The 25,795-nt window shown below is 33.5% G+C and overlaps 1 protein-coding gene across 4 annotated transcripts in view; it reads right to left on the minus strand.

Annotated features, from left to right (window-relative positions):
- Nucleotides 1-25,795, minus strand: part of Dpp10 (Dipeptidyl peptidase 10) — a 126,994-nt gene that overhangs the window by 67,031 nt on the left and 34,168 nt on the right. For all 4 annotated transcript variants that reach the window (XR_012991091.1, XR_012991090.1, XM_076304439.1 and 1 more), the window contains exons 2-4: nt 19,087-19,248; nt 7,509-7,661; nt 7,171-7,298 (exon numbers count right to left, since the gene is read on the minus strand). Coding sequence is in view for 2 of the 4 variants with exons in the window: in XM_076304439.1 (XP_076160554.1) it covers nt 7,171-7,298; nt 7,509-7,661; nt 19,087-19,248 (443 nt within the window). In the remaining 2 variants the exon portion in view is untranslated. The remainder of the gene's footprint in view (nt 1-7,170; nt 7,299-7,508; nt 7,662-19,086; nt 19,249-25,795) is intronic.

Consider the following 25,795-nt stretch of genomic DNA (forward strand, 5'->3'; position numbering starts at 1 on the left):
AGACATGCCATGTGAATTTCAAACGTTCTTTCAAACCGTTCAAAGAGCTTTCTATAACTGAATAAAAGTCGTTCCTGAAACTGAAAAAAATAGACCTGTTTGGACTTCGCGGCTCCCTTCCAACAAACAAGGATAGCGGACGAGCGACAATCACCAACCGACGCGGGTCATGGCAAGGATCACTCATCGGGCGGCTAGGCCTTCGGAAGTAAGCGCGGCGAGGAGCGGTTAGTTTCAAGAGGATCGACAGTCACCCAAACAACGCGGAACACAGTAAGGATCACTTATCGAGCGGCTAGGCCTTCGGAAGATAGCCTTCCCAGAATCCGAGTGGACACCGGCTGACGCGACGCAGCTGCATTCCACGTGAACTAGCCGTTGGGTTTTGCACGCGGCACCAAGCACGCGACACTAGGCACACGGCATCAAGCCCGCGACGCTAGGCACACGACCCCAAGCCCGCATGGAGGGGGAAGGACGACTTTTCTTCCTCCAGAATGTGCCCGAAAGAAATCGACATTCTCACACAATCGACCTGAAGGAACAGGTCAAATCATTAACACCACGGGAGTGAACCTCCGAGTCAATACGCTACGGTCTTAGCATCGACGCCGATAAGCGGGTCGACTAAGCATAACGGGGGCGCCCCGACTTTACGATCACGAGCAGATCAAATCTACAACCATCACTTTCTTACATGCGTATCCATTGTATTAATTATAAATAATATATTATCTTTTAACTACAACCTTTTTTATCTTCAACACTTTGTCTCGGCCGACCATTACAAAAGTCGGCGAGAGGCAAAAACAAGACCAACAGCTGCAAACCATTTAACTAATCACACAGGCATTAATATTGATATCTCGTCCCTTTGAATGGACTATAAACATTTGCACTTACAAAAAGAGGTTGGATTAGAACATTTTTAAGTATCTTTACATTGGATTTTTAACTTCAAGAGAACTTATAGAATAATTTCGAAAAAAATCAATTAATTTATTACCCGATCGTATGGAACAGATACCACGCAGTTGAATGAAATTTTTTCATTGGGGTTTTATTGAAACCTCAAGTGTTGTTATTAATGTAAAATCTCGTATAAGTGACATCGAAACTGAAAATACATTTAGTGCCGATGAAAGCGGAATTAATCTAAAATTACATTCCGACCGCACTTTAGATGCACCAGAATCAAAAACCAGTAATTGTACAGTCTATACCCGCTACTGCAGAAAGCTCTACTATACTTCTTTCAGTGTACTTACTGGATATTTAGAACATCAATCTTTGTTTCGACAACATTTTTTCACATTTTCACATTTGGAAAGTTAACGAAAAAATTATTTAATGAATGGGCGTTAACAAGGGTATATTTTCCAAATGTATTATCTTAAAGCATTTTGTTATTAGACTCGTAGACTGGCCATTGTTAATCGACATTACAAAACATTATTTTTCTGCAGGGGAACTGCCTATTCAGTATGTTGAAATATTTACAATACCAAAAAAAAAAACTACAGGAATAATACGACCACTTAATATATATGGTTTCCATATATGGAAAAATTTCCTTTAAAATTTTCTGATTTTGCAATATTGCATGAATACGATGTTTATATGTACGAAACAAGATCATTAAATTACAATCTCATATACTAGGTTGTTCAATAAGTTTTGTCATTAGATAAAACTTATTAAACAATATTACATTGAACAGTACTGTTCGATAAGTTTTATCAAACGACAAAACTTATTGGACAACCTATTACACAATCAATTTTCGTCACCAAAGCGTCACAATATATTTGCATATGCATAGTACAAACGTGTATATATTAATACGAGACTAAATCAATTTGAAAATTCAGTAGTACTGAATATAAAAAACGTGTCTAAAATCCCTATATTATCTCACATGTTTAACTAAAAATTATTAGAAAAGTACGATAGTTACGCTGAAAAAAAGTTTTTGATAAGAATAAATTGTAGCTATTTAGTATATAATATTTCTTGCAATGTGCGAAACATGTTTGTGCAGTGAGATATCACATGTCATACATGCATTATCTAACACTTTTGATAAAGCTTCTCGTAAATGTTCGACTATAAATAAATACAATTCACTAATACAACAAACATTTAATTTGTATGAAAAGAAATATTATCTATATTATCTATATTTTATCTACTTCAATCACTAATTAAAATTCCAGTTGAAAAACTTAACATTTTTTAAAATATCGACTTTTGTTCACAATTTTTATTTAATTTTTTTTAAATATTGAGAACTCATTCATACAAGAAAGATCTGGTATTAAGAAGTAACTTGGATCCGAACATTTTTTTTCTCTTTCGTATAGTTTCCAAGATACAACAAGAAAGTTAAAAATAGCCAAATACGTTATCTTTAAAATAAATTTGAACAGCAAAAAAAATTACATGATACATATCTATATATTCCCTAGATACCACCATGAAAACCATTCCATGAAAGGAAATACATGTGGTTCGGAGAAAGTGAAGAGTGTTTGGGAAAGACGAACGATTAGGATGGCCGAACGTGACCGAATGTCTGAAGTGAGAGAGACTGAGGATTGGAATGAAAGAGAATGAATGGGAATGATTATATAGAGCGCGAGAAGAACGTTAAGGGACAATAAGACGGTATCACGCAGTATGGGACAGTATGACAAAGTATGACGACGAGAGTATGTCCGAAGAGTGTATCGCGGACAGTATGACTGAAAAGACGATAAGACGAGACAATTAAAAGACGTACCAAGCGAAACTAACCACCGACACTATATCTAACACTATTATCACTGTAATTTATAATAAATATACATATATCCATAAACCACGCACGAGTACAACAATTATTTGGGGGCTCGTACGGGGATCAATCACTCAAAGATCTCTTCTCAAGTGATTTGAAGAGAGAAAAAACAACAGAAATGACTACATTCGTTTAACACTGAACAAATATATTTCTTTTACACAAGTAACAAATATCTATATTCTTTGGCTGGTCTCATTTTTTACGTTTATCTGATTCTACTGCTGCCGCGACAATTGTTCCAGAGTTTCAAACCTTTGAATTCTTAAGTCATCAGCAACAATTACCCTGAGCGTAATTGAATCTTGGCTTGTCAAGAGTCATTTTGAGCAGCGATTTCGTGTGCAGTTCCCTCTGGAATTCTTACTCGTCTCATTATAGGTTCTCTAATGATTTGATCTGTGTAACTAATTCTTCGAATACATCAACGAAACTTCTTGAGGTATTTATCCCGCATGATTATTATTCAACATGGAGAACATACCATTTCCAACTGAACCGCTTCCTTTTCTGCGATAACTCTTCTGTTAACGCCCTATGTTTCTGTTTCTTCGAAAAAAGTCTGCATACATGTTATATCTCTATCATTTTGGTATGAAAGCTGGTTAAAGAATCTTATGTTTTGTTGTATATGAGTTTCACTCCTTGCCACTAGATCACTGTATCGTCTTCTAAAAGTGGCTGTAACTCTCAAATGCCCTTAGCATCGGTTATATTTTCTATGTATATAAAATCTTATAGATTCTGATCATAGAAATAAAATCTTCTAGTCGAACTTTGCTTCGGATACCATTTTATAACGTTGTACAATTTACAAAGCTTCCTTGTGACATCGGTGGCGGCGAAATGGCCTGCCAGTTCACTGAAATTGTACTCAACCAATACAGAAAAGTGGAATAATTGCGAACACGGGGTAATTGCAAACATAGCTATTTCAATCTTTTAAAAAAAAGAAAGTAGATATGTCCAACCGTCAGTCAACAAGTCTGAACGCGTTCAGTGCCAGACAACAAGCAGGAGACAGAAGCAACATATGCGATTCAAAGTAAATAAAATTGAAACTTTTAGTTACTTTTCATTTAATTTTTCGCGATGTTGATATTTTATGTAGTGTCTGCAATAAGAGTGATACGTTTGATATTTGTATAAGTTGTAATAAACATGATTCAAAGGAGACCGTATTATTGACAAATTTGTTTTACGTTTCAAAGTTCTAAAATAAATTACGTTTTATTCTTATCACATCGTGGGGCAATCACGAATGGGTTAGATGGGGTAATCTTGAACATTTGCTATTACGATCTGGAAGAATATATTATAAAATGAAGCAAGGTTTTTTATGGTTTAACTATTGAAACTATACAAAAAATCGCTTTTACGTTTGCAGAACAAAACAAATTCAAACACAATTTGAATAAAACAACCCAGCTGGCAGGTGAAGATTGGTATTATGGATTCATTAAAAGACATCCAAATATTTCACTAAAGAAACTTGAGTCTATATCTCTAAATAGGATTATTGTGTTTAATGAAAGAGAAGTGAAAAAATTGTCCAATCTAGAGATTTTACAAAACTCTTATCTCTTTGATGCTAACCATATATACAATGTTGATGAGACAAGCGTCATTAACATCTAAAAGAATTCTAGAATTTTAGCCTCTAAAGGGGTACTGTTACAACAGCTACATGTGCATACAGTGCTTCAGGAATCTACATTCCACCATTTTTCACTTTTAAGAGAAAACGTATGAATTTTTAATTACTATATGAAGTCATAGCAAACATAATTGCTGCAGTCAGTGAGACAAGTTGTATCAATGAAAAGTTATTCGTGGACTGATTACACCACCTCATTTCGTTCTCTAAACCAACGGAAGTCTTAATATGCACATTTCCTTTTATGCCGCCAGGATGTAATGATTTTATTATTTCTTCCTCCACGTTCCTCGCACCGTATGTAGCCGTTGTATTTAATATATTTTGGTCCACTAGAATGTGCTTATAATAGAAAGTGCGATTTATATATGGCTGAGCATATAGGACAAAGAATTACACAGTACGATTATTGAACTATTCACGAAGGCATACAAAATGTATGAGCAATATACAGTAAATAATATACAAACACAGTTAGATCGGCTTAACTTCATTGGATAACTTAATACCACTATCAGATATTGTCGCTGAACCTACTTTGCCAAAAAAAACAGCTAGACAAAATGTTAAGAAAAAGGAATCACTGTTTTAGGAAAATAATTAGTTTTCCAGAGAGAGAAATTTTGCAGGAAAAAAAGCGAAGCAAGCAGAGGTAGAAATAAAGAATAATAAAAACGCTAAAACTAACAGATTAAGGACAAAAGAAATGAAAAATCTTAAATTTATTTATGATAATACAAAAAATACAAAAGAACTACCGAAAAAAGATAAAGAAAAAACATAAAGATAATAAGGAAAATGAATATTATTGATCATATGTTATAAATGTAATTTGTGGCTGCATGAAAACTGCATTAGTGGTAAAAGCACATCTAGAGGTTTTTTTTGCGAGTTCTGCGATAAATAGATTTGAGTATCCACATGTTCGAAATTGCCCTATATATTGTTCGTGATTATTCTCTAGCAGTCGGGTAATTATGAACACTAAAGATTTTGTTTTTTACTTAAAAACTGTATTTCATTTTAAAATTTCATCAATGTTAATTAGTATAGTATAAATTAAGTACCTTAACTATAATTATAAACAATAAATAAACTTGTTTCCTACTCAGTTTTCATTTTATTTGTATTCTTGCTTAGGTGTTCGCAATTACCCCACTCTTCTTTACGTTATCTTTTCGGTCATAGCGGCGGCCATCTTGTTTCGTTAACTTCTCCTGTAGCTCCTTCGTGGCCTATCGGCTTGAAACGCTGTGGTGATTCTCTTGTAGCAATCGTAAGGTATAACGATAATTTCGTAAGAAGTGGAATCAAAATTTTCCTTGACGCTTCGTCTCTTCCCCACTCGAAACTTTCTCTAACAAGGTCAAAAAAACTCCTCTATCTGGTGATACGCAACAAAAATTATTTTCTTTCGGTACTTGTCGTGAAAACATATAAATCGTTCGTTTTCTGTGCATAACACATTAACAAGTTATGAGAGATATACCGCGCACATATCATTACTTTTCTATCTAATCATTTGTATCAAAAATTCACATCGGCACTTCACTTCCTTCGAGTCTATCAATTAAATTTCTTCATTCGTCGTTTTATCCCGCTCTTATTTTGATTATTGTCTTTATCTCTCATGACTTCTACTTAAAGCGCCAAATGTAAGACCAAACAGCTGTTGCTAAAGCGACTTATTCAATAACAACCAAGTTTGGCAGTCATTTAATTCGTTTTTCTGCCTTCTCAATATTATTCGTTTGCATTTTTAATAATGTCGTCTGCTTCTTCATCATCATTTATAATTGTTTTCGTTATGAATAGCTTTTATTTCCTTAACTAATATTGTAATTGCAGTACCACTGTCATGTTTTTCATTTTTATTGTTAATTTTTTCACCATGGGTAGATTTGCATTGGCGATGATTTACTGTTACAACTTGCAATCCTTTTAGTACTAACAAGTATTACATTGATTCGCTCTTCTTGGAAACTTACTTCAACTGAAGAATGATATAAAACAAATCGCGACATTGTATTTTTTAATTGCATGATCGAATTTTGCATCTTTGTAACTTACTAGCTCTGATTTTTTTAACATCAAAATTGCTTTTGCCCTGTACTTTCTAGAAATCAACAATTATGAAAAATAACCTTCTTGCACTCTACACTAGATATTTTCTCTTGTCTCATCGGTACTTTTATATTTTGCCTCTATTTTATCTGATCCGTAACCGATTTTACATTTCTTGAAATTTAAAATAACAATGAAGTGTAAAATAATATGAAGTGTAATTTGTTTTATTCTTTAGAAATTTATATATATATATATATATATATATATATATATATATACACATATATATATATTGATAAAAGAATGTGTTATTCCATTTAAAAGAACATTGACCTTGAATTATTGATACATGTTATTCTGAAGAAAAAATTTGCTTATCATAATACTCGCCCTGCCAAATAAACAATATCTTCCTTAGAAATATCTTACACTGTCATAAACAATAATGATATATTAAAAGATCAAATTAGTTTTGCTTGTTTACTTGTTTTGAGGAAACCATGTGTATAGTTGTACATTCTCGTAATCAGAACTCTACTGTACTTCTGAATCTCCTGAACGCTATATACATTGAATTAAAACTATTGTACAAAATGGTTTTACTAACCGTGTATTCACATCATAGATTGTATATTGCGCTAAATATGAGTGTCGGAAGAGTTTCTTCACATTATGTGCAAGAAGGAAGTATTTACGATCCGGTGACAACGAAAACTTGGCAGGATTCAATCTTCTCTAATTGAAAAAATATTTTTTAATGCTGTGTTTTGCTATAAGTCATGTATATAAATAAAAGGAAAATTTGTTAATGAACGTGATTCTCTATAATTATACATAATGAAATTCCACACATACCTATATAATATAATACTTGTGTTATGTTACCTTGTTTTATGTATCATCAAATACGATATTAAAATATTCTAGCAATTAACACAAACTTACAAACGTTTCATTAGGCATTAAACTGTGGGAGGTGACATTTCTTTGAGAAATATACAATAGGGAAATTCCGCCCCAAACATCTCTGTAGCAAATGTGTTGTTCGCTTGCCCATGATCCGTTAAAGAGAAGAGGCGTTAATTCTCCGGAAAGAACCTGAAAATTTATTAATTTTATATTTAAACAATATAAAGCTACTTATTAACGTTCCCTTATTAGTAATACCTATTAAATAATACAACCATTAATCAATTGTCTGCGAATGTATATGCACGATGAATGTGCAAAAAAAGCATATGCCATTTATGCACATTAAACATGTAAATTGCAAATGTGGACAAAAAATATATAAAATTTGTAAAAAATATACAAAATATAATATACGAAAAACAAATAGCATATGCAAACAACAATGTTCAGATTGATTCAAAAATACATATCCAAGTTGTAGATAATTAATGAAAATATTCCCCTGAAAACTTTCCTTTCGTCCTTTAACATTTTTATTTCGAAGTCCTTAAAAACCTATCATGTACTCAATGGAAGCTAACAATGTATAATACTATGCTGTGAAGCTGAAAAGTTGTCTTCTGGAAAAAATTGAGAATCGTATCGGATCAAACGTTTCAATCGGTCTTCGAAGGCCTGCAGCTAACAATAAATAAACATTCTTCTGTAACATGGTTCTACATTCGCCTTAAGGAAGTATTGTGGTAATCCTATTTCAAAAAATCGATTTTTTTTTAGTTCCTTTTTGTGATATAGGGCATACTACATAGTAGTATATCACAACATAGTACGTTCATAGGGCATTTTTTACTCATCTTAGTATTAGGGGGACCGGAAAGTAATGTCGTTTCCTTACATTAAATTCAAACACATAAATTTTTAACGAGTTTTTATTTTTAATCAATGATATAATCACCCTCATTATCAACAACCTTTTGCCATCTAGTGTGCAAATTTTCAATGCCGGATCGATAAAAATCAATTGGTTTTTGAGCAAAATATACAGAGATGGCATTTTGAATATCATCCAAATTTGCAAATCTTTTGCCACTTAGAAAGTGTTGAAGCGATCGGAATAAATGGAAATCCGATGGTGCAACATCGGGCGAGTATGGTGGGTGAGGCAGTACCTCCCACCCCAATTCATTAATTTTTGCCAAGGTTCGTCTTGCGCAGTGCGGTCTTGCATTATCGTGTTGCAGAATAACGCCTTTTCTGTTGACAATCGCTGGCCACTTTTCAATTAAAGATTTATTTACACGATCTAATTGTTCACAGTAAAGGTCTGCATTCACAGTCTGTCCAGGTTTCAGCACTTCAAAATGAACAACGCCGCGAATACTCCACCAAACACACAAAAGGGCCTTTTTGGGGTGTAAACCTGGCTTAGCAGTACTTTGTGGCGATTCATTTGGAGAGAGCCACTGCCTTTTGCGTTTTGGATTATCATAAAGAACCCACTTTTCATCTCCGGTGATCAAGCGATCAAAAAACGCTTCTGTATTGTGCCGTTGAAGCAATAAGTTGCATGTGGTGGATCGGTTAGCCTTGTTCTCTTCGGACAGATTATGCGGGACCCAAACACCTGCTCTGCTTACTTTCCCAATCTGCTGCAAATGTTCTTGGATGGTCGACCAAGGTTGGTTAAGACTGTTTGACAATTCCTCGATTGTCTGACACGGATTTGCTTCCACTTCCGCACTTAACACGTCATTGTCTAACGTTGTTGGTCTTCCTGATCGATACGAGTCGGAAAGATCAAAATTACCGGATTTGAACTTGGAAAACTACCTTTGGCATTTACGAACGTCTAATGCATTTGGATAAACATCGCAAATGTTTTTGGTAGCAACTGTTGCGTTACTACCCTTGCGAAACTCAAAAAGCATGCAATGCCGGATATGTACCTCTTCTGGTATTTGGCTGGCCATTTCACCCAAAATTGTAAAGAAAAATTTTAAATTTAATTATTTACAACTAAACAAGTCACTATAACCTCAGAATGTCTTTGCTACGACTTTAATGTACACAATGAGCTGACAAATGACAATCAAATAGTGACATGCGCAGAAACGACATTACTTTCCGGTCCACCTAATATATAGATTCACCCACTGAAGTATGGACATATATCTCTGAAGCATCCGATATAATAAATAATAATATAATATACAATCTATTAATGTATAATATTAACAATAAATGATATATTTAAATTTACTGAGGTTAATCGGTGAAGTTTGTCCATAAAAATTAATTTATGCAGTAAAAATGACTTCCTTTACGGAAAATATTAATTCATTAGCTGATGAAAAGTAAAGTCATACTTTCTCAGCAATCCTATGTAATCCATAAACAAAGTATGTAACAGGTACTCTGTTTTCGTAACCCAATTTTAAATTCTGCCTCCTTTGATCTTATGTGGCGCTGCATTTATCACGAACAAAAGAATACTTTCTTCGCTGCTATCCGATAGTATAATGTGTATACACGAATTAACAAATTAAGCTATGATTGCATGATTCGTTTTCTTTAATTCCTTAAAATACAATACGTACGGTTTGAGTACTTCATTTTCGCATAGTTTTCCTACCACTATATTCGTCATATATTGACCATTTTGTTAGTAAAATAGTTACATCTGTAGAAATTTATACACAATAATCTGCTATATCTTCCCTAATTTGTAGTCTATTTGAATTAAAGGAATTATCTAAGAAAGAGAGGCGTGACTCTCACTTTTTGATTAGTTTTTACACAGTAGTACGTGTTATGATATTAAAGCTAATGATACAAAAATCAAACAGTTTAGTGTTTTCGAAATACTCAAGATTAAAGTTCTGATTTTTATTTGATAAACTCTAAGCTCATATAGTAGAAGTGAAAGTAACATAGTTGGTAAAGTGTCTGTTTAACAATACAGTGGCATAGGTTCTCGAAGATCTTATTTTTTCTTTCCTTTTTTGCGTTTTTTCAAATATACGCGTGTTTAAATATGTGTTTAATTTGTAACTAACCTTCAATTATTTTATTTAAACAAAGAATTTAATTCCTCTTTTCAATATATGCATAGTGTGAAGCAGAATGATAATTATCATAAGTATTCGAGATCGAGGAGCTCGAATTTACAACAAAGAACATTTCGATAATGTTCGATATAACAGAATCTTCCGATAGTACAGATCACTCTGATCAGCAAAGCTCAGCTAGTTTGCAGAGTGCAAACGCTTTGGAATAAGATCGGAAGTTATAAGGCTCCGATCACGGGCGTTTAACTGTTGACCGAAACTGTTCGGACGAGTAACGTACTCGAAACTGCGCACGATACTTTTGCTTCGTAACGTACTATATTCTACTGCAGTATCTGACTATTATTTGTGATTCTTACTATGCAATACTTACTTTTTGACTGACGAGCGACACTGCAGCTAGACCGCACGATACCGCTGCCGAATTTCGCGCGGAAGTGGAATAATTAGGGGGTTGATTAGCTGCAATTTCGATAATGCGCAATCGGTTGGCGGACTGGACTCAACCATCGCGGATAATGTGTCATCGCGATTTTAACCGAATTCTAAAGATTCTAGAACATTCGATAGCTTAACGGAATGCGGCAGTCGAAATTTCTGGAATGAAGCCTTTACGGATCCGTGTAAGCGGCAAAGCAAAAAACCCTCCTTGAAGGGGTCATTGACATAAGAAGCGGCCGTGAACCGTTGAACGTTCCGATATGTCTACAAAAACCGCAGGTTATACTAGTTTTTGCATAACGGAATTCTAACTGTTGCACTTTGACTAAAATTACGAAATTCGTCGGTATTTTAGATGGATCAAACGCAATTCTGAACAATAAAAACATGTGAAACGTAAAAATTGCAGACACCATGTGCATTGAATGAACACTGTACTTTGACAAGTGTACAGTGTTTCTTTCGTCATGAAGTTTAACTGTAAAGTAATCATTGCGACGTTTATATACAATAGCATGTTGATAAAGAAATCAATGAAGTCAGTGTAGGATCAATGCAAAGAATCCTCAACACAGTTTATTAAGCATTACGGTAAATTCCATGGGACTGTACAGCCCGTAAAATAGTTATCTACAGAACTGACCTGCAAGTCTCTTATAGCTTGACATCAACAGTCGGATAATATCTGGGGGCCATTCACCAAAAGGCAATTGACAATATAACAAAGTGTCCTGCCGATGAAGACTGTGTAAAATTTGGAAAATTCTGCAATTTCTCCAATCAATAATAACAGAAAAATTATTTTCGTTCACTCAATAGACACAATCGATCAAAACATTCAAAATTGTACACAAAACTCTGATCGACACCATCTTAAAGCTAGAGCGATAAAATTTACAGAGATAGCGATGCAAACACACAATTTGTAAAATAAAGCATAGTAACTCTAAATCGATAATAGCGATGCTTTCCAGCAACATTAATTAATCGCGGGAACTGCAATTTGAAAATAGACAGAAACTGAGTATCCATCTCCACTTGTGTTGAAGAGTTCTTTCGAGGTGATCAAAAGGAACAGTGCTGTGTAAGAAATATTCAAAAGTGTCATTCAGAAAAATGTTTGTAAGAGAAAAATTTGATAATACAATGCAGACGATGATACGAATTAAATTCTCGTGCCTGAAAATATATTTGATTCATTGCTGTGGACCACAACAGAAGAATCGAAATTGGAACTCACAATTGCCATAATCTATTGCATAAATAATTATATGAACAGAGCAGAACATAATGATACCGTTATAGAAACACAGTGGAAACCTTATGATTTTATCTAGATTGATTGGGAAAATATTTAAACCAAAAATTTCAGAGATTATTTCTCTTTGCAATTTCGTGCATGACGAGAAGCTGAAATTTCAAAAAAAAAAAAGAAATGCATCATACGGATTCCCCTGTAATAAATCCAAATATTCTAACAGCAATATCATCGTTTTCAAGTGTAAGTGATAATTTTGACCTTAAATAAAAAACACATACATGTTCCTTTTCTAAAGATATATCCAAAATGAAAGAGATAAGTTGAAGAATATGGATCCACACCCGACAACTGATAAGAAATAAACAAATATGTATGTAATTGATATTGGGAAGGGAGGAAAGAAAAAGACATCTTATTTTTATATGAACTCCTCGGTTGTGAGCATCAGTAACTGCAATCACCAGTTTAAGAATATTTTAATTTCAAGGAGAAAAAGTAACTGAAATTAGTGTACAAAGCTTAGCAAAAATAACACCTATACAGTATTAATTTGTGTGGAAAACTTACTCCAAAAGTTTTTATTTGTTTCCAAGAAGTGAATCTTTTGGTCAAAAAATTAAAGAAAAAGTACAACAAACGATAAAACGTTATAAGTTACACAAATTTGGTAAACCCCAATCAAATATATACGAACAATTTCTAGATAACATAATTCCACCATACGAGGGACAGCAATCTCTTTTATACACGTAAATATTAGATTTATAGGGAGGAAATGAAACTGGACTATATTGTACAATACAAAATTTAAAGATGAAAATAATTTACCCACTTGTACACTCAAAGTAATTCCTCCCAAATGCACACCGTATATCAACCTTATGACGTCTACTTTTACCGTCACGTAAAAGGTAATATATGTTCATAAAATACAAAAGTATCGTACTTCACAAAATCCATATCGAAATTTAACAGCAAGAGAGGACACCATCAAAATTTAATCTCTAAAATATAATCAATTATAAACACCCACATAGTGACATAATAGGGTGTATGTGATTATATATTCCGTCTTGCAATTATACATATTTAGTTACTTTTAGAATAAAATTTTAATGTATTTGTTCTTATTACACAACAGATGTGCATGGTATGCATCGAGACTGTATAACAAACGATCAAACAGTATTTCCAATAGAATTAAATAAAAATACTTGCAATGGTTAAAATAAAACGTTTATTCAATGGACAGGTTTTACATGATTCTATGATAATTATCACCCTTCTACATGCAATTCTAACATTGAAAGGACGAATTAAATTCTCTGAAGGTTAACTGTTAGGGCGATGGATCGATCTCAAATAAACACTCTTTACGGTTTCACGAGTATCTAAGAGTATTGTATTTACAAACGAATATACATTTTAGTTTGTAGTCATAGAATGACGCGAGGCGTGTAGATTGCACATATTAGTTTCACGAGACACATGAATAAAAGAACGCGTGTAGATGAAACAAGAAGAAACGTAATTGGTTTTTGTTGCTAAAACGGGCACGTAATCAATAGAAGCACGACACCAAGACCGCGAGTTATAATCTCTAACACTCCCTCTCTCTGTGAGACGAGTTTTGTATTCCGAATGTTTTCAAACATTTTTGATGCTTGGATTCTGGTAGAGCCTTTGTGAGAACATCCGCGGCCATCTTCTCAATAGGTACAATATATATTGCGTCTCTATGCAGTAGTTCTTCAGATTTTATCTCACAAAATGGTGCCGGATATCAATATGTTTCGTGCGGCTGTGAAACATGGGGTTCGTGATCAGCTTATGAACACCTATGTTATCACAGAATAACACTTTACAGCGGCCAAATTCTCGAATCTCAGCTCGATAAGGAAGTGTCGCAAATGTATTGTCTTCTTCATATAGCATCAGTGATGTCTACACATTCCGTTTTGATCAACGAGAATGCAATGGTGCGCTGTTTCCGTGATTTACAAGTAATAGATCCGCTAGATAGAATGAATGTCTATGCCTATGTAGGACTTCTCAGGGGGGGTAGCTTCCTTTACTTTCTGCAGAACGAGTCTGACACACCTGAGGTACCTGATGCCAATCATACCGTAAGACTCCTGTTGGTTGTCGCAATGACCCACTTACAATTCCTCTTTTGGTTTTATGAATGGTACGCGATGGCAGGAGGGACGAGGGCCTTGGCTTAACTGCCCGGGCTACGAGAATGATAACTCTATAGCCTGGTAACTTCTTCGGAAGTGTGGACCGCCGCCATCCGTCACGGGGTGTTTATGGGACGACTACCTTCGCAACAGGTGGACTGAGTATTCGGGCCGGTGCGGAATGGAGCTACCGCTCTCACCAGAGGTATACTCCAGGGTTCCGCAAAAGTCTGTGCTGGGTCCCCTGTTATGAAACATCGAACACGACACTGTCCTGTGGATTAAAGACCTCCCCAACAACGTCAATCTGACGTGTTATGCGAACAACACACTGTTGCTGGTCGTCGGAGAGGATTAAAGGAGGGCCATTTAACAGGCCGAGAACGGTACCCAACGCGAAGTCGACCGGATCAGGAGGATAGGTTTAGAGGTGGTTCTCCATAAGACCGAAGTGCTGGCAATCCATGCACCTCGGAGAGAGTCGTCTCCCTTTCCTGATCCGGATGGGTGAGGCCATTGATGAAGTGAGGTGCCAGATGAAGTACCTGGGGCTAATTCTTGACTGTCACTCGCGATTTGAGGGGCATTTCCGAGCCCTGGTTCCGCGGTTGGAGAGTATAGTCGGCTTTCTGAGCCAACTTTTCCCTAAACTGCGGAGCCCGTGCGACGAGCATAGTTCATTCGATGGCCCTATATGGGCCTCAGTATGAACGGGCGACCTGGTCGCTTCACAGCTGTACAGTCTGGCTGCGCCGGGTCGATAAGCGACTGGCTCTACAAGTCGCCGTTGATGAAGGACCATGTCCTATGAGGCGGTGACTGTTCTATCGCGACTGCCCCCGTTGGATTTGCTCACGGGCGAGGGGTAGTCTTGGCGGGACGAGACGTTGAGGCCGTCAGACGCCAGGCCAGGCAGTCTATATTGCTGCGGTAGCAGCAACGGCTGGTTGAACTGATGGTCACCCGAAGCTTTGATGTTTTTAACCCCCCCGAGAACGTGCGAAAATAGTCACTGTGATGGGTTTTAGTGCATAAGTTCTATATCCGGCGTTTTCGGCCCCTCTCCAAGGGACCGGCAGAATCTTTCGAAGATTTCTTCCAAGTAAAAGAAAAGGTCTATGTAGAATCTCCTGTCCTCTGGACAATTGCCATAATCGACGTCAACATATTCTGCAAGAGGTCCTTATTGCGTCGATGTATGATGCCCAGTTCTGATGTTCCTTTTAAATAGCAAAGAATACGTTTCGCGATGCCCGGTTTAGTATCCGATATCAAGTACATCAGAGAACCGACGAGCTCACTTTAGAATAGCCTCAGCTTTTGTGTCTTCGTCGCGATGTGATATCTGCGGTTTTAATCAACGATCATTAGTGCAGATATTAGTTTATAGTTAGTTACCTGGTTGTGTTTAAGGATTTCCTTTATGTGTCCTCTTTTATGTTGACGAAACTCCATATCAAGACACTGATTCACCTTTCCCAAGTCCATTACTTCGAAACACCTCGCCAATCGATTCTTGATTTGCGCGATCTTTGATGTGTCTTTGGAGACTATCAATATCGACGTATACTGCAATTAATACGGAGTGCCGTCTTTAGTTGGCTCACTCTATTGCTGTTTCGGAGGTCCTCCAGCATCTTCTTAGCCTCCTTGCAACATTAGATTCTCGTCTTCCAGTTTGAACAATGTAGTTCAATACTTCATCCGTCATTTTGGGCACCTCCATATATATTTGCTGATTAAGTGGACCGTTCAGGTATGTCGTCGCCACATCGAGTTGACGTATCGACATATCATGCTACGAAACAAGAGCAGTATAAATGGAATCGAATTGAGGCGTGCAACTAGTGAAAAGGTTTAGTCAAAATCGATTCCTGGACGTTGGGAAAATCCCTTCGCAACAATCTTTGCTTTACGCTTCTTGAGTGTTCCGTATGACGCGAAAATTGTTTCACAGCACTATTCTTTTACTTTCTAATGCATGGATCGATCGAGAATATCCCAGGTACCGTACTCGACGATGCTACTAAGCTCTGTCGCCATAGCTTCGTACCACATGTCTGCATTGATACCAGTTACAATCTATTAAATTGGTATCTCGCCAAAATAGGATTGTTTCCATTTCACTACATTTGTATTAATGAGGTTATATTTTTTTCAAAAGCAACCTAATTTCTTTGTCATGATCTTGCGACGTCTCCCGGGGACTTTTTTTAAAGCTTCTGAAGCTTTGTCTAATTCTTCAGCTTGTTGTTGTTAGACTGGTCATTGAACGTTGTCGAGGTACTGGTTTTATGGCCCGTATTGAGATACATCCTCGATCCCATCGTCCAATTGTATAATTTTAATTTTAGAGCCCTATTGATTTTCTATCATTGCCTTAACCTACCTCTTGATGCAGCATACCTTACACCACCTTGACTTATCATCGATGAAGTTCACAAAGTACTTGGTCTTCCCGCAAGACTCAGTCTGTATCAGTCCGTATACGTATACGTCGATATGCACAATCTGGAGCGCTTCCACATACCGGCTCAATCGTCACGGAAATAGAGTCTGAGTCACTTTTCCATGGGGGCAGACATCCCATTGAACGTCGTAAGATTTGAGCTTTCCGAAATCCAAAATTTTAATGTATTGTAGATAATAATATCATTCATTTCCGTGGTTTAGGTACATATGAAATTGGTGTGAGATTTTTGTGAAAAAAAAATGTTACTGACTTTATTTTCATATATTCTTTCATTTTTATGTTATATATTTATTTATTTCTTACAATGTCTCGAATAGAATACAACGTAAAAACATGAAAAATGTATACATTCTCGACAACGTGAACATTTGATAAATTAAATAACACGTGATGACACGTCAAAAACATTATGTGAGCTACATTGCAGAATTTGTATTAAAAAAAGATTTTGTTTCTCTGAACGCATTGACGCATTCTTGAATAGGTATCAATAATATCCAGTATTAGAACAATTATAAAATATGCGTACACTATTTAAAAAGTGTTGTATATTTAGAATTGTTCATTTCTCTCTCTCGTTTTTTCTTTTGATGATTTACTGAATATAAAACTCATATATGATTATTGGCTCTGTGTTTCCTTTCTTCGTATATTTATTTTTCCAATTTTGATATTTATTTCGAAAACCATAAGACAGCGTTGATTAAAACGTTTGGAAAAATAAATCAGTACCCTTCTCTACAAAACATTTCAAGATCAAATTCATCAACGAGATGTTTATTAATATAAATAATTACTGAAGCAGACTTTATCTGTATAATAATAATAATAATACCATATTTATGTTTATACTTCCCAGTAAATTATAATCATAATAATTTCATGTACTTTACTTGGACCTGCATAAAACAATTTCTCTGAGAGCAATATACATTTTTTTAAATAGAATGACCTACTTTCTGAAGTAGGCTCATAATTTTATTTTTATGAGTTCAATATTGCTACAAATGTGTAAAGTCCAGTGTTTCCAATGATCCTTTATGTTCTATAATTAATGTATAAATTTACGAAACAATTTTTTTTAACTATCGATCTTTCCCTGCACTCGCACACGTTCTACATTGACAAAGGATCTAACTGCGAAACTGTAATTCTATAGAAGCGTGGTCTGGTATCAGTATAGCATTATCTAACCCAGAACGCTGAAAGTAGCTCTTTCAAATAATATTCACGCGCGAGAAGTTGACCGCTATCCAACAAGCTAGAAGTCATAGGGGAAAGGGGAATCGTCCACTCACATCGGTAGTGATGAGAATGCCTTACGCAGATGCATTGTCATCATTGTTAAGTTGAATACATGTAGAAGTTCACTGCGTGACGAGGAACGTAAACGAAACAGAACATGAAGAAGTAGAATGTAACGATAGCGTTCACGAATGCATCTCAAATACATTTTACAGTAACAATGTGGATTAAAGTCTCTCCATAATCAGGAAAATATAAAGAATATATTTAAAACACTTGCATTACAAAAAAAAATAAAAATTAAGAAAGTTTTGTTATTGTATTAGTACTGTGTTTTATCTCCTCGCACGGATATTCGATAGCAGATTCGATTACAGTATACGGGTTATTTGATGAGAAAATACGAATTGAACTTGACTACCGAGCTCCAGGGGACATCCCCCAAGTAGTTGGGATAAAAATTTTACTTGAAAGGTAAAGATCGTTTTCAAATATGGAGATACTTTACTGTATTGCATCGAGGTGTCACCATCATGTCATGATAGATGTGAATGGACAATTCCCCTTTTTCCTGTAACATTTTAGCTTTTAGGATAGTGGCCAATTAGCTATTCTTGTTGTATACGCTAGATAAAAGTTGATTCGAATCAGCAATCTGATCTTCTACCCAATAAAGTGCAAACACAGAACTTAATAAAAACTCAACGAAAATTGGACTTGGAAATTTTGAAGAGTCTTTTTATACATCAAAAAATAGATGACAAATGATATTAAGACAGCATGATTCAAGTTATTCTTTTCAAGATGATTTACATTACAAAATTAAACTTATAACATACATATATGTATATATAATAAATGTGTTACTTATTGTTGTACTAATAGTTTAAATAAGAAAATATGTAGTAGCTGAAGTGTCACATACAAAATTTGTATTACATACCTCAGAAAGTCGTAATCGGGTACCTCGCACTCTAGGACCCTCATCCGGTGGTGTCAATAGGACAACCGATGTCACAATCAAAGCTAGGACCGCAACAATCACGAGTAGAGCTATCAAAATGCCACGCCAATTCCTCTGATTCGGATTCGCTGATACTAGCTCCTATCACAAACATACTCACTAATGCCACTGTCAAATAATTTTAAATTATAAATATTTATGCGAGTTCAAGTTTGTTAAGGAGGAACGATATAGTCCGCAACAAAACACCTTGAAATATGTATATCATCTTTATTTTGTAATAACGTAAGTTTAGTGGTTTTATAAATATTTATATGTTTAATAGAATTATATACAGAATGCTTGACAAAAATATTAACACTTGTATGGAGTATTTGTACAGATATACATGTAAATTCTTTTCTTTGTAAATAGTTTATTGAAATAGTAACGAGATTACCTTTAGAATAAAAAAGAAAAATCATTGCATAAATTTGTTCTATTGAGAACTCTTTCTGTTAAATGTAATGTTTACAAGGGAATATTCTGTTTCTAGTCGACCACTATTTCCGTTTTAAATATCAACATTTGAGCCCGTTTCGAAATAGCCAATTTTGAGTACGGATCACAGTTAAAATGTTCTGCAGATTTTTTGTAACGATTGCAAAATCTCGTTGTCGTTTCAATCAATTGCAAATAAATAAAAGAAAAAAATATATATATTTATACACACACGTACATGAAAAAATTTGTCTGAAAACTAAACTATAATTAAGTTGTTCTTTAGTTGTTCTCAACTAAATTTTTCTCAATTTAGTGTACAATTAGTTGTCACAAGTGCTAAACTTACATTAACATTTATAATATTTACGAAAACATTGAAGTATCACATTTATAAGATTGACCAAAAATTTCTTCGATTTAAAAAAATAATTATTCTTCCAATTTGGTTTATAATTGTTTTAAACAAATGCCATAAAATAGCAGGAAAATTTTAAAAATCTGAAAAAATTGAGAATATAGTGCCATCTATCCTTCTCAATTAAGAAAAATGCTGTCAGTTTGAAATTGATTAAATGAAAATTATTTAAAGACAGTCTTATCCAAGCACTACTAAGAATCAAGTTCTTGAATCTGTTACATAAGAGATAGATCTGTCGTAAGATGTTACAACACAAGATGTTTTATGTCTCGCAACGAATGTGTGTTAAAACCATTTTTAAACAAGACGACACGCTATGCACATGCTTGAATTTGTTGATCAAAAGTGCCATTTACTATTCTTTGCATGAACATGTGCTTTGATATGCTAATATCAAATAATATGTTTATCCACATTGAATAGAAAATAATCGGATTTCCGCTAATGATAAATATTTACCATCAACCGCCTGTTTACTGTATTAAGTATTTACTAAATGACCAATTTTACGAATACTCGACTGTAGAGTCAGTTTTAATTACAATCAAATAGTACGTTAGAAAATAAATGTACCTTATGTAAACTGTACTTTCTACATATGTAATTTAATAATTGGCCGTGAACAAAAAATTGGAGTCAGTGAAATACAGGTGATATTGTAGTAAAAAAGAAAATTATTTATTTTTTAAATTTTCAACAATTTTTTACAGAAATATAAAGATAATTTATAATTTATTAAAAAGTTTCGATAATTACGGAACAAAGAAGATAAATTACATAAACCGAGCAATTGTCAGGAAGGATCATATCTAAAATTGATATGGTATAGTAAGACAAATTTTATTATAAGCAAAATAAATGTGAAAGCTAGCTGTCATAAATGCATAAGATTTGTTCAATTTTGCAAGCAATTAAAAAGAAGAAAACGAAGAAAAAAGCATCGAGGTGAATGAATCTTATTCAAAATCGATGAAATAGCCCCTCCCTATTTGAAGAAGAAATTCGTTTAGATATTTTAAAAATTGGACATATACGTTAATTTACGTAATCGTTATCAATTTTTAATTTGTCATCAAATGTCATCACTTGCTCATCAAATTATGACTCACGAGGCTTCTGAGTTGCTCCCTCTCTGGCCTCTCTTGGTTACCTGTTTGACATTATATGATTCCCTTAACAACGCAAGTACTATACAGAGATTGTAAGTTTCCAACGAATCAGAGTAGTTGTCGTATCTTGAATTACAAGTATTTTAATTAAAATGTCCACTTGCTCCTCTATCGTTTAGTTTGGAACTGAACAACTTACGATTTCTGTATAATAGGTATGCTGTGTGAGGAAGAAACAGGTTCCCGAGGTACCCCTATACTGGACAGCGTTGACATAGATATTAATTTTTTGTTTGTGTATAGATCGTGCGATGCCAAATTGATCACTTTTTGTACACGGGGTCAAAGGGTTTTTATGACATTAAAACGTGTTGTAGTCCACCATTAAAATATGTTACAATCTACATTAATATATGTTGTAGATCACTTTGTTAGTTTTGGACTTGTTAAAAAAAATACCGGACGTCAAAGTTTGTAATTTTTGAAAAAACAAGCTACTCAAGTATTGAGTAGTTACCCTTTTTTTTTCTTTTTGTCTTTCTAGCGTAGTTATTTCATAATTAAAATTTTAACGAATTAAAAGAAGTATTCTAGTCTAGAAGGTAAAAAAAATTAATTTCTTTTTTTATTTTATTTTCTTAATGTAGTAGGTTGTTCAATAAGTTTTGTCGTTCGATAATCTAATACTGCTACTACGTGAAACCAAATTCTGCCAACAGATGTACATTCCGCCGTTTGAATCCCATTGACAAGCGCCCTTGGTTTGTAAAGATAATTTCAATTGTACAGCGACAGTCTTAGTTAAGTTTCAGTTTCAAACGAGAAAAGCATAATGTACATTGCAAAATAAGAATATTGTATAGTAAATTGCTCAGTTTGCGTTTTGATTGTTTTCGTAAAGATGAATTCATGCTAAATGAAAAAAAGTGAAGGCTTTTCCGCAGAAATTAATATACCAACAAGGAAAAAGATTTGAATACTCCAAATTCGTAAGGCGAAAAATTAGAAAGTAAAAGAGATCTTACCGTGATCATTTCGAGCTCGTTTGACTATTTCAAACTTTTATGCGGTTTTTACAACACTTTCTACAGTGTAAGAAAATGAAAATGACCTTGACTTTTTATGAAAAAATACATTTGGTTAAAATATTTCTTTTGTCAGATTGTCGGAAGTATTCGAGAAATCGTGAAAAGTGTTACGTGGAATACTCTGGGTATGCAATAGTATCACTATGACATTTGAATATTACATAACTACCGTCCTTTAATATGAAATTTGCAAAAGAATATGTTTTTAATTTTCACATTTCAAAAATGAATATTTAACATAAAAATTCGTTTATATAACCAGTTTTTATGAAAATGGACAAGAATCACAAACTTTTCGTCCTGTTACTTTTAAACAAAACCAGAAAAACATTTATTTAAACCTCCCTTCTTTTCCATGGATTGCAACATAATTCAATTTTATTAAAATCCTTGATAATATTTTCCTTTATTAAAATCCGACTATAAAAAGTGATCAATATAACATGAAATGATTCAGTTGTGCCCCATTATTCGTAAGCTTGAGCATGTGTAGATAACCGTATATTACTAGTCAATTAATTGCAAGAAATACAATAGTAAAAATTATTTGCGCAAAACTAATAAAACCGGCTGACAAATGACTATAATATTAACTAATGAATTCTCGAATACTAAAAATATTTAGATCTAAGTAACTTTAAATTTTTCTTTCTGAAATAATTGTAAGGGTAAAAGTAACGCGTGTAAATATTATACTACTATTATCTTCGTGTGGTTTATTAACAAAGTTCTGAGAATAGTAATGTATACAACAAAATGCTATTCATATACAACATACATACTATAGTCGTTCTGCACTACAGTAGATTAAAGTTTTTCTTTGGTTTATTCTATTTTATTATATGCATATCAGTAACAGATTAAATACATGTTTTGATGTGTTTGATGTTAAGAGCAATTTATACTCATAAGGAAATATTAATTTCCCATTCCCCTTATTAATTCTACGTTTTCACTATTATGCAGGGTGTCGTTGAATTTGTTTTTTCATACGCAACAATTTTGCCGAGTGAAAAGTACACGATGACATTTAAAAATATTGTGACCTTGATTTTTTATAAAAACAAGTAGTTCACGAAACTTTCTATGTTGTACTTTGTAGCCAACTAGAAACTGATTGATTTTTGTTCAAAAGATTTTTTATTACACAATCGGAAATGGCTAAAAAATCGTGGCGACAGTTATGTGTCACACTCTGTATATAAAATTGACTATGACCTTCCAAGACACTATTTGTGTAATACAATGAAAATCATTCTGTCTAATACATTATTTTAATGTATCAAGATTTAAAAATTCGCTGACATAATTCAATACACAGCGAAAAAAGTGGTGCGTCTAAAGATTAGAATTAAATTTCAATACTAATATTATTTGTTTTATATTTGAAAATCATTTAAATAATTTAAATATCTTACATTACGTAATAATGCTTATACAAATATTTATATGTTACCATATTTCCAAAAAATGATTATGTTCGTAAGTGTTTGATCTTCAAAGCCTTAATGTAAACTAAATAATTGTTATAATAAATGAAATACAATATTAAATCAAATAAGTCATTAATAAAGTTAACATACAAACATACTTTCTTAGTGGGTGATAAGTTTTACAAACACACATACAAAACCTAAGTTTCGTTAGAATGTTCAAATACTTCATAAATTATTATGGTTCTATGTAAATTTCATAAATTCAGTTTAAAATGAATTACGTATTAAATTTTTCATTATTCTATAAAAACTATATAGACCAACCGATTTCGTGAGTACATATCTGAAAGCAATGGCCAGTCTTCTTCAATAAAATACGATATTCTTTACACTTTCGGTACATTCATTATAACTTTTTGACCACAAACATAAAAGTTATACGATTATGTAAAACAAATCAATGAATTCAAATATATACATTACATAAAGATTTTCAATCAATAATTCTCTAATAATTAACATATATTGCACCATTTACGGAATGTTGCTTTTAATTCGTATAGTTTCGAAAATAATTAAAGAACCATTATCATTACAGTAGAGTTTCATTAGTGTGCAGTCACTTAGAATAAGGCATTATTAAGAATAGGATAAAATTAACTAATCAAAAAATTATGCACAAAGTATAAAATCTTTACATTATTTTTAATTTGTGAAAAATTAGTTCCAGATTTTTACAGTTATTGACAGACTTATCTATCCTAAATGCTAAAATCTGCTTTATTACTGGTAGAGTAGTTTTGTAGATTTATCTATTTAAAGTTTATCTTTTGAAAAATGTAAGAAATTGAGCTGTCACACCAACAGTTTACCTTTAGCGTAAAATACAAAATCATAAATAGTTAGGACTATCGATTTGGAAAGAGTTTATTTTATAAAAGGTGGCCGAATTAGACAACGCAAATTACGATGCTAACGTAACCATTGTGTTTGCGGTATATATAGTGTTAAGACAATTATAGATGGTAAGTTAATGACTGTTATACTATCATCTGAAATAACTTCACGTTTATTGATTTTAGATAAAACTGTCCTATATAAAATATAATATAAGGTTTTTAATGAATTTTATCAAACAGAAACATTGTTTCAATTTTTTCGTGTCATGCATTTTCCAAAATATCAATGTGACATTGAATTTCTTAAATAATTCCATGTATTGTTTTAGCACTTATAGCCAATGAAAAGTTAATTTCAATGATGTGCAACAAAGTGATCTTGAAATAACTTTGACCCCTATAATGTGTAGTATTCCTTTAAATTTCTGTATTCATAGAATGATTACAATCTAGTGCAGGGATGAACAACTGAACTTTTTGCCGACAAGGGCGTCTGAATCTGCACAGATTCTACCTCAGGGGTAGATTCAACACAGGAGCAGGATGAATCAGTGCCCTTGTCGTATACGTACAAACTAGCGATCCTGGTTGTGAACCTAACCACTTATTCCTGTTCTTGAAACCAACTTATACAATATTTATGTGATTAACAAAATTCATTATGTAGACGACAGATTACATTAATATTCGTAAATTTTATTTTATACTATGTCATTTAATTTTAATAAAATGTAGACTAAAATAAACATGTAGGAATTATTATCCTTCTCTTTTGGTTAAAGAAAAGACCAACCTTCCGGATTAAAACAATCTCGAACTTCAACAACCAAGGACCAAACGCCAATTTCAAGAAACAAATTTTTAATATTTCAGAAAATTTGTACACAGCACGCACAGCTATTTACGATTGAAATTGATCGTTTCAGAATGTTCGGTAATATTTTAGATTATTTATTTATTTTTAACGGACGAAAATCCATTCGAGAGTTCAATTTCGAAAGTTAAAAATTCATACTTATTATGAGCGATTGTGTTCAATTATGTTTGAGATTTTGAATGTAATTAAAGGTTATTTCACATAAAAATGTTGTCTTTATGCACTCGAAATCAGAATTTTGATCAAATTGAAATACGATGAAGTCTATAACTTAGGAACACTAATTACAGTATCATTTTACTGTTTTCGAATTTAAAAAAAAAAACTTGAAAAACACAATAAAAAGAATGTAATTATGTAAGGTTATAGTTTCGAAAA

Source organism: Ptiloglossa arizonensis, chromosome 2 (genome assembly GCF_051014685.1).
Source record: "Ptiloglossa arizonensis isolate GNS036 chromosome 2, iyPtiAriz1_principal, whole genome shotgun sequence".
In the NCBI taxonomy this organism is placed as follows: domain Eukaryota; kingdom Metazoa; phylum Arthropoda; class Insecta; order Hymenoptera; family Colletidae; genus Ptiloglossa; species Ptiloglossa arizonensis.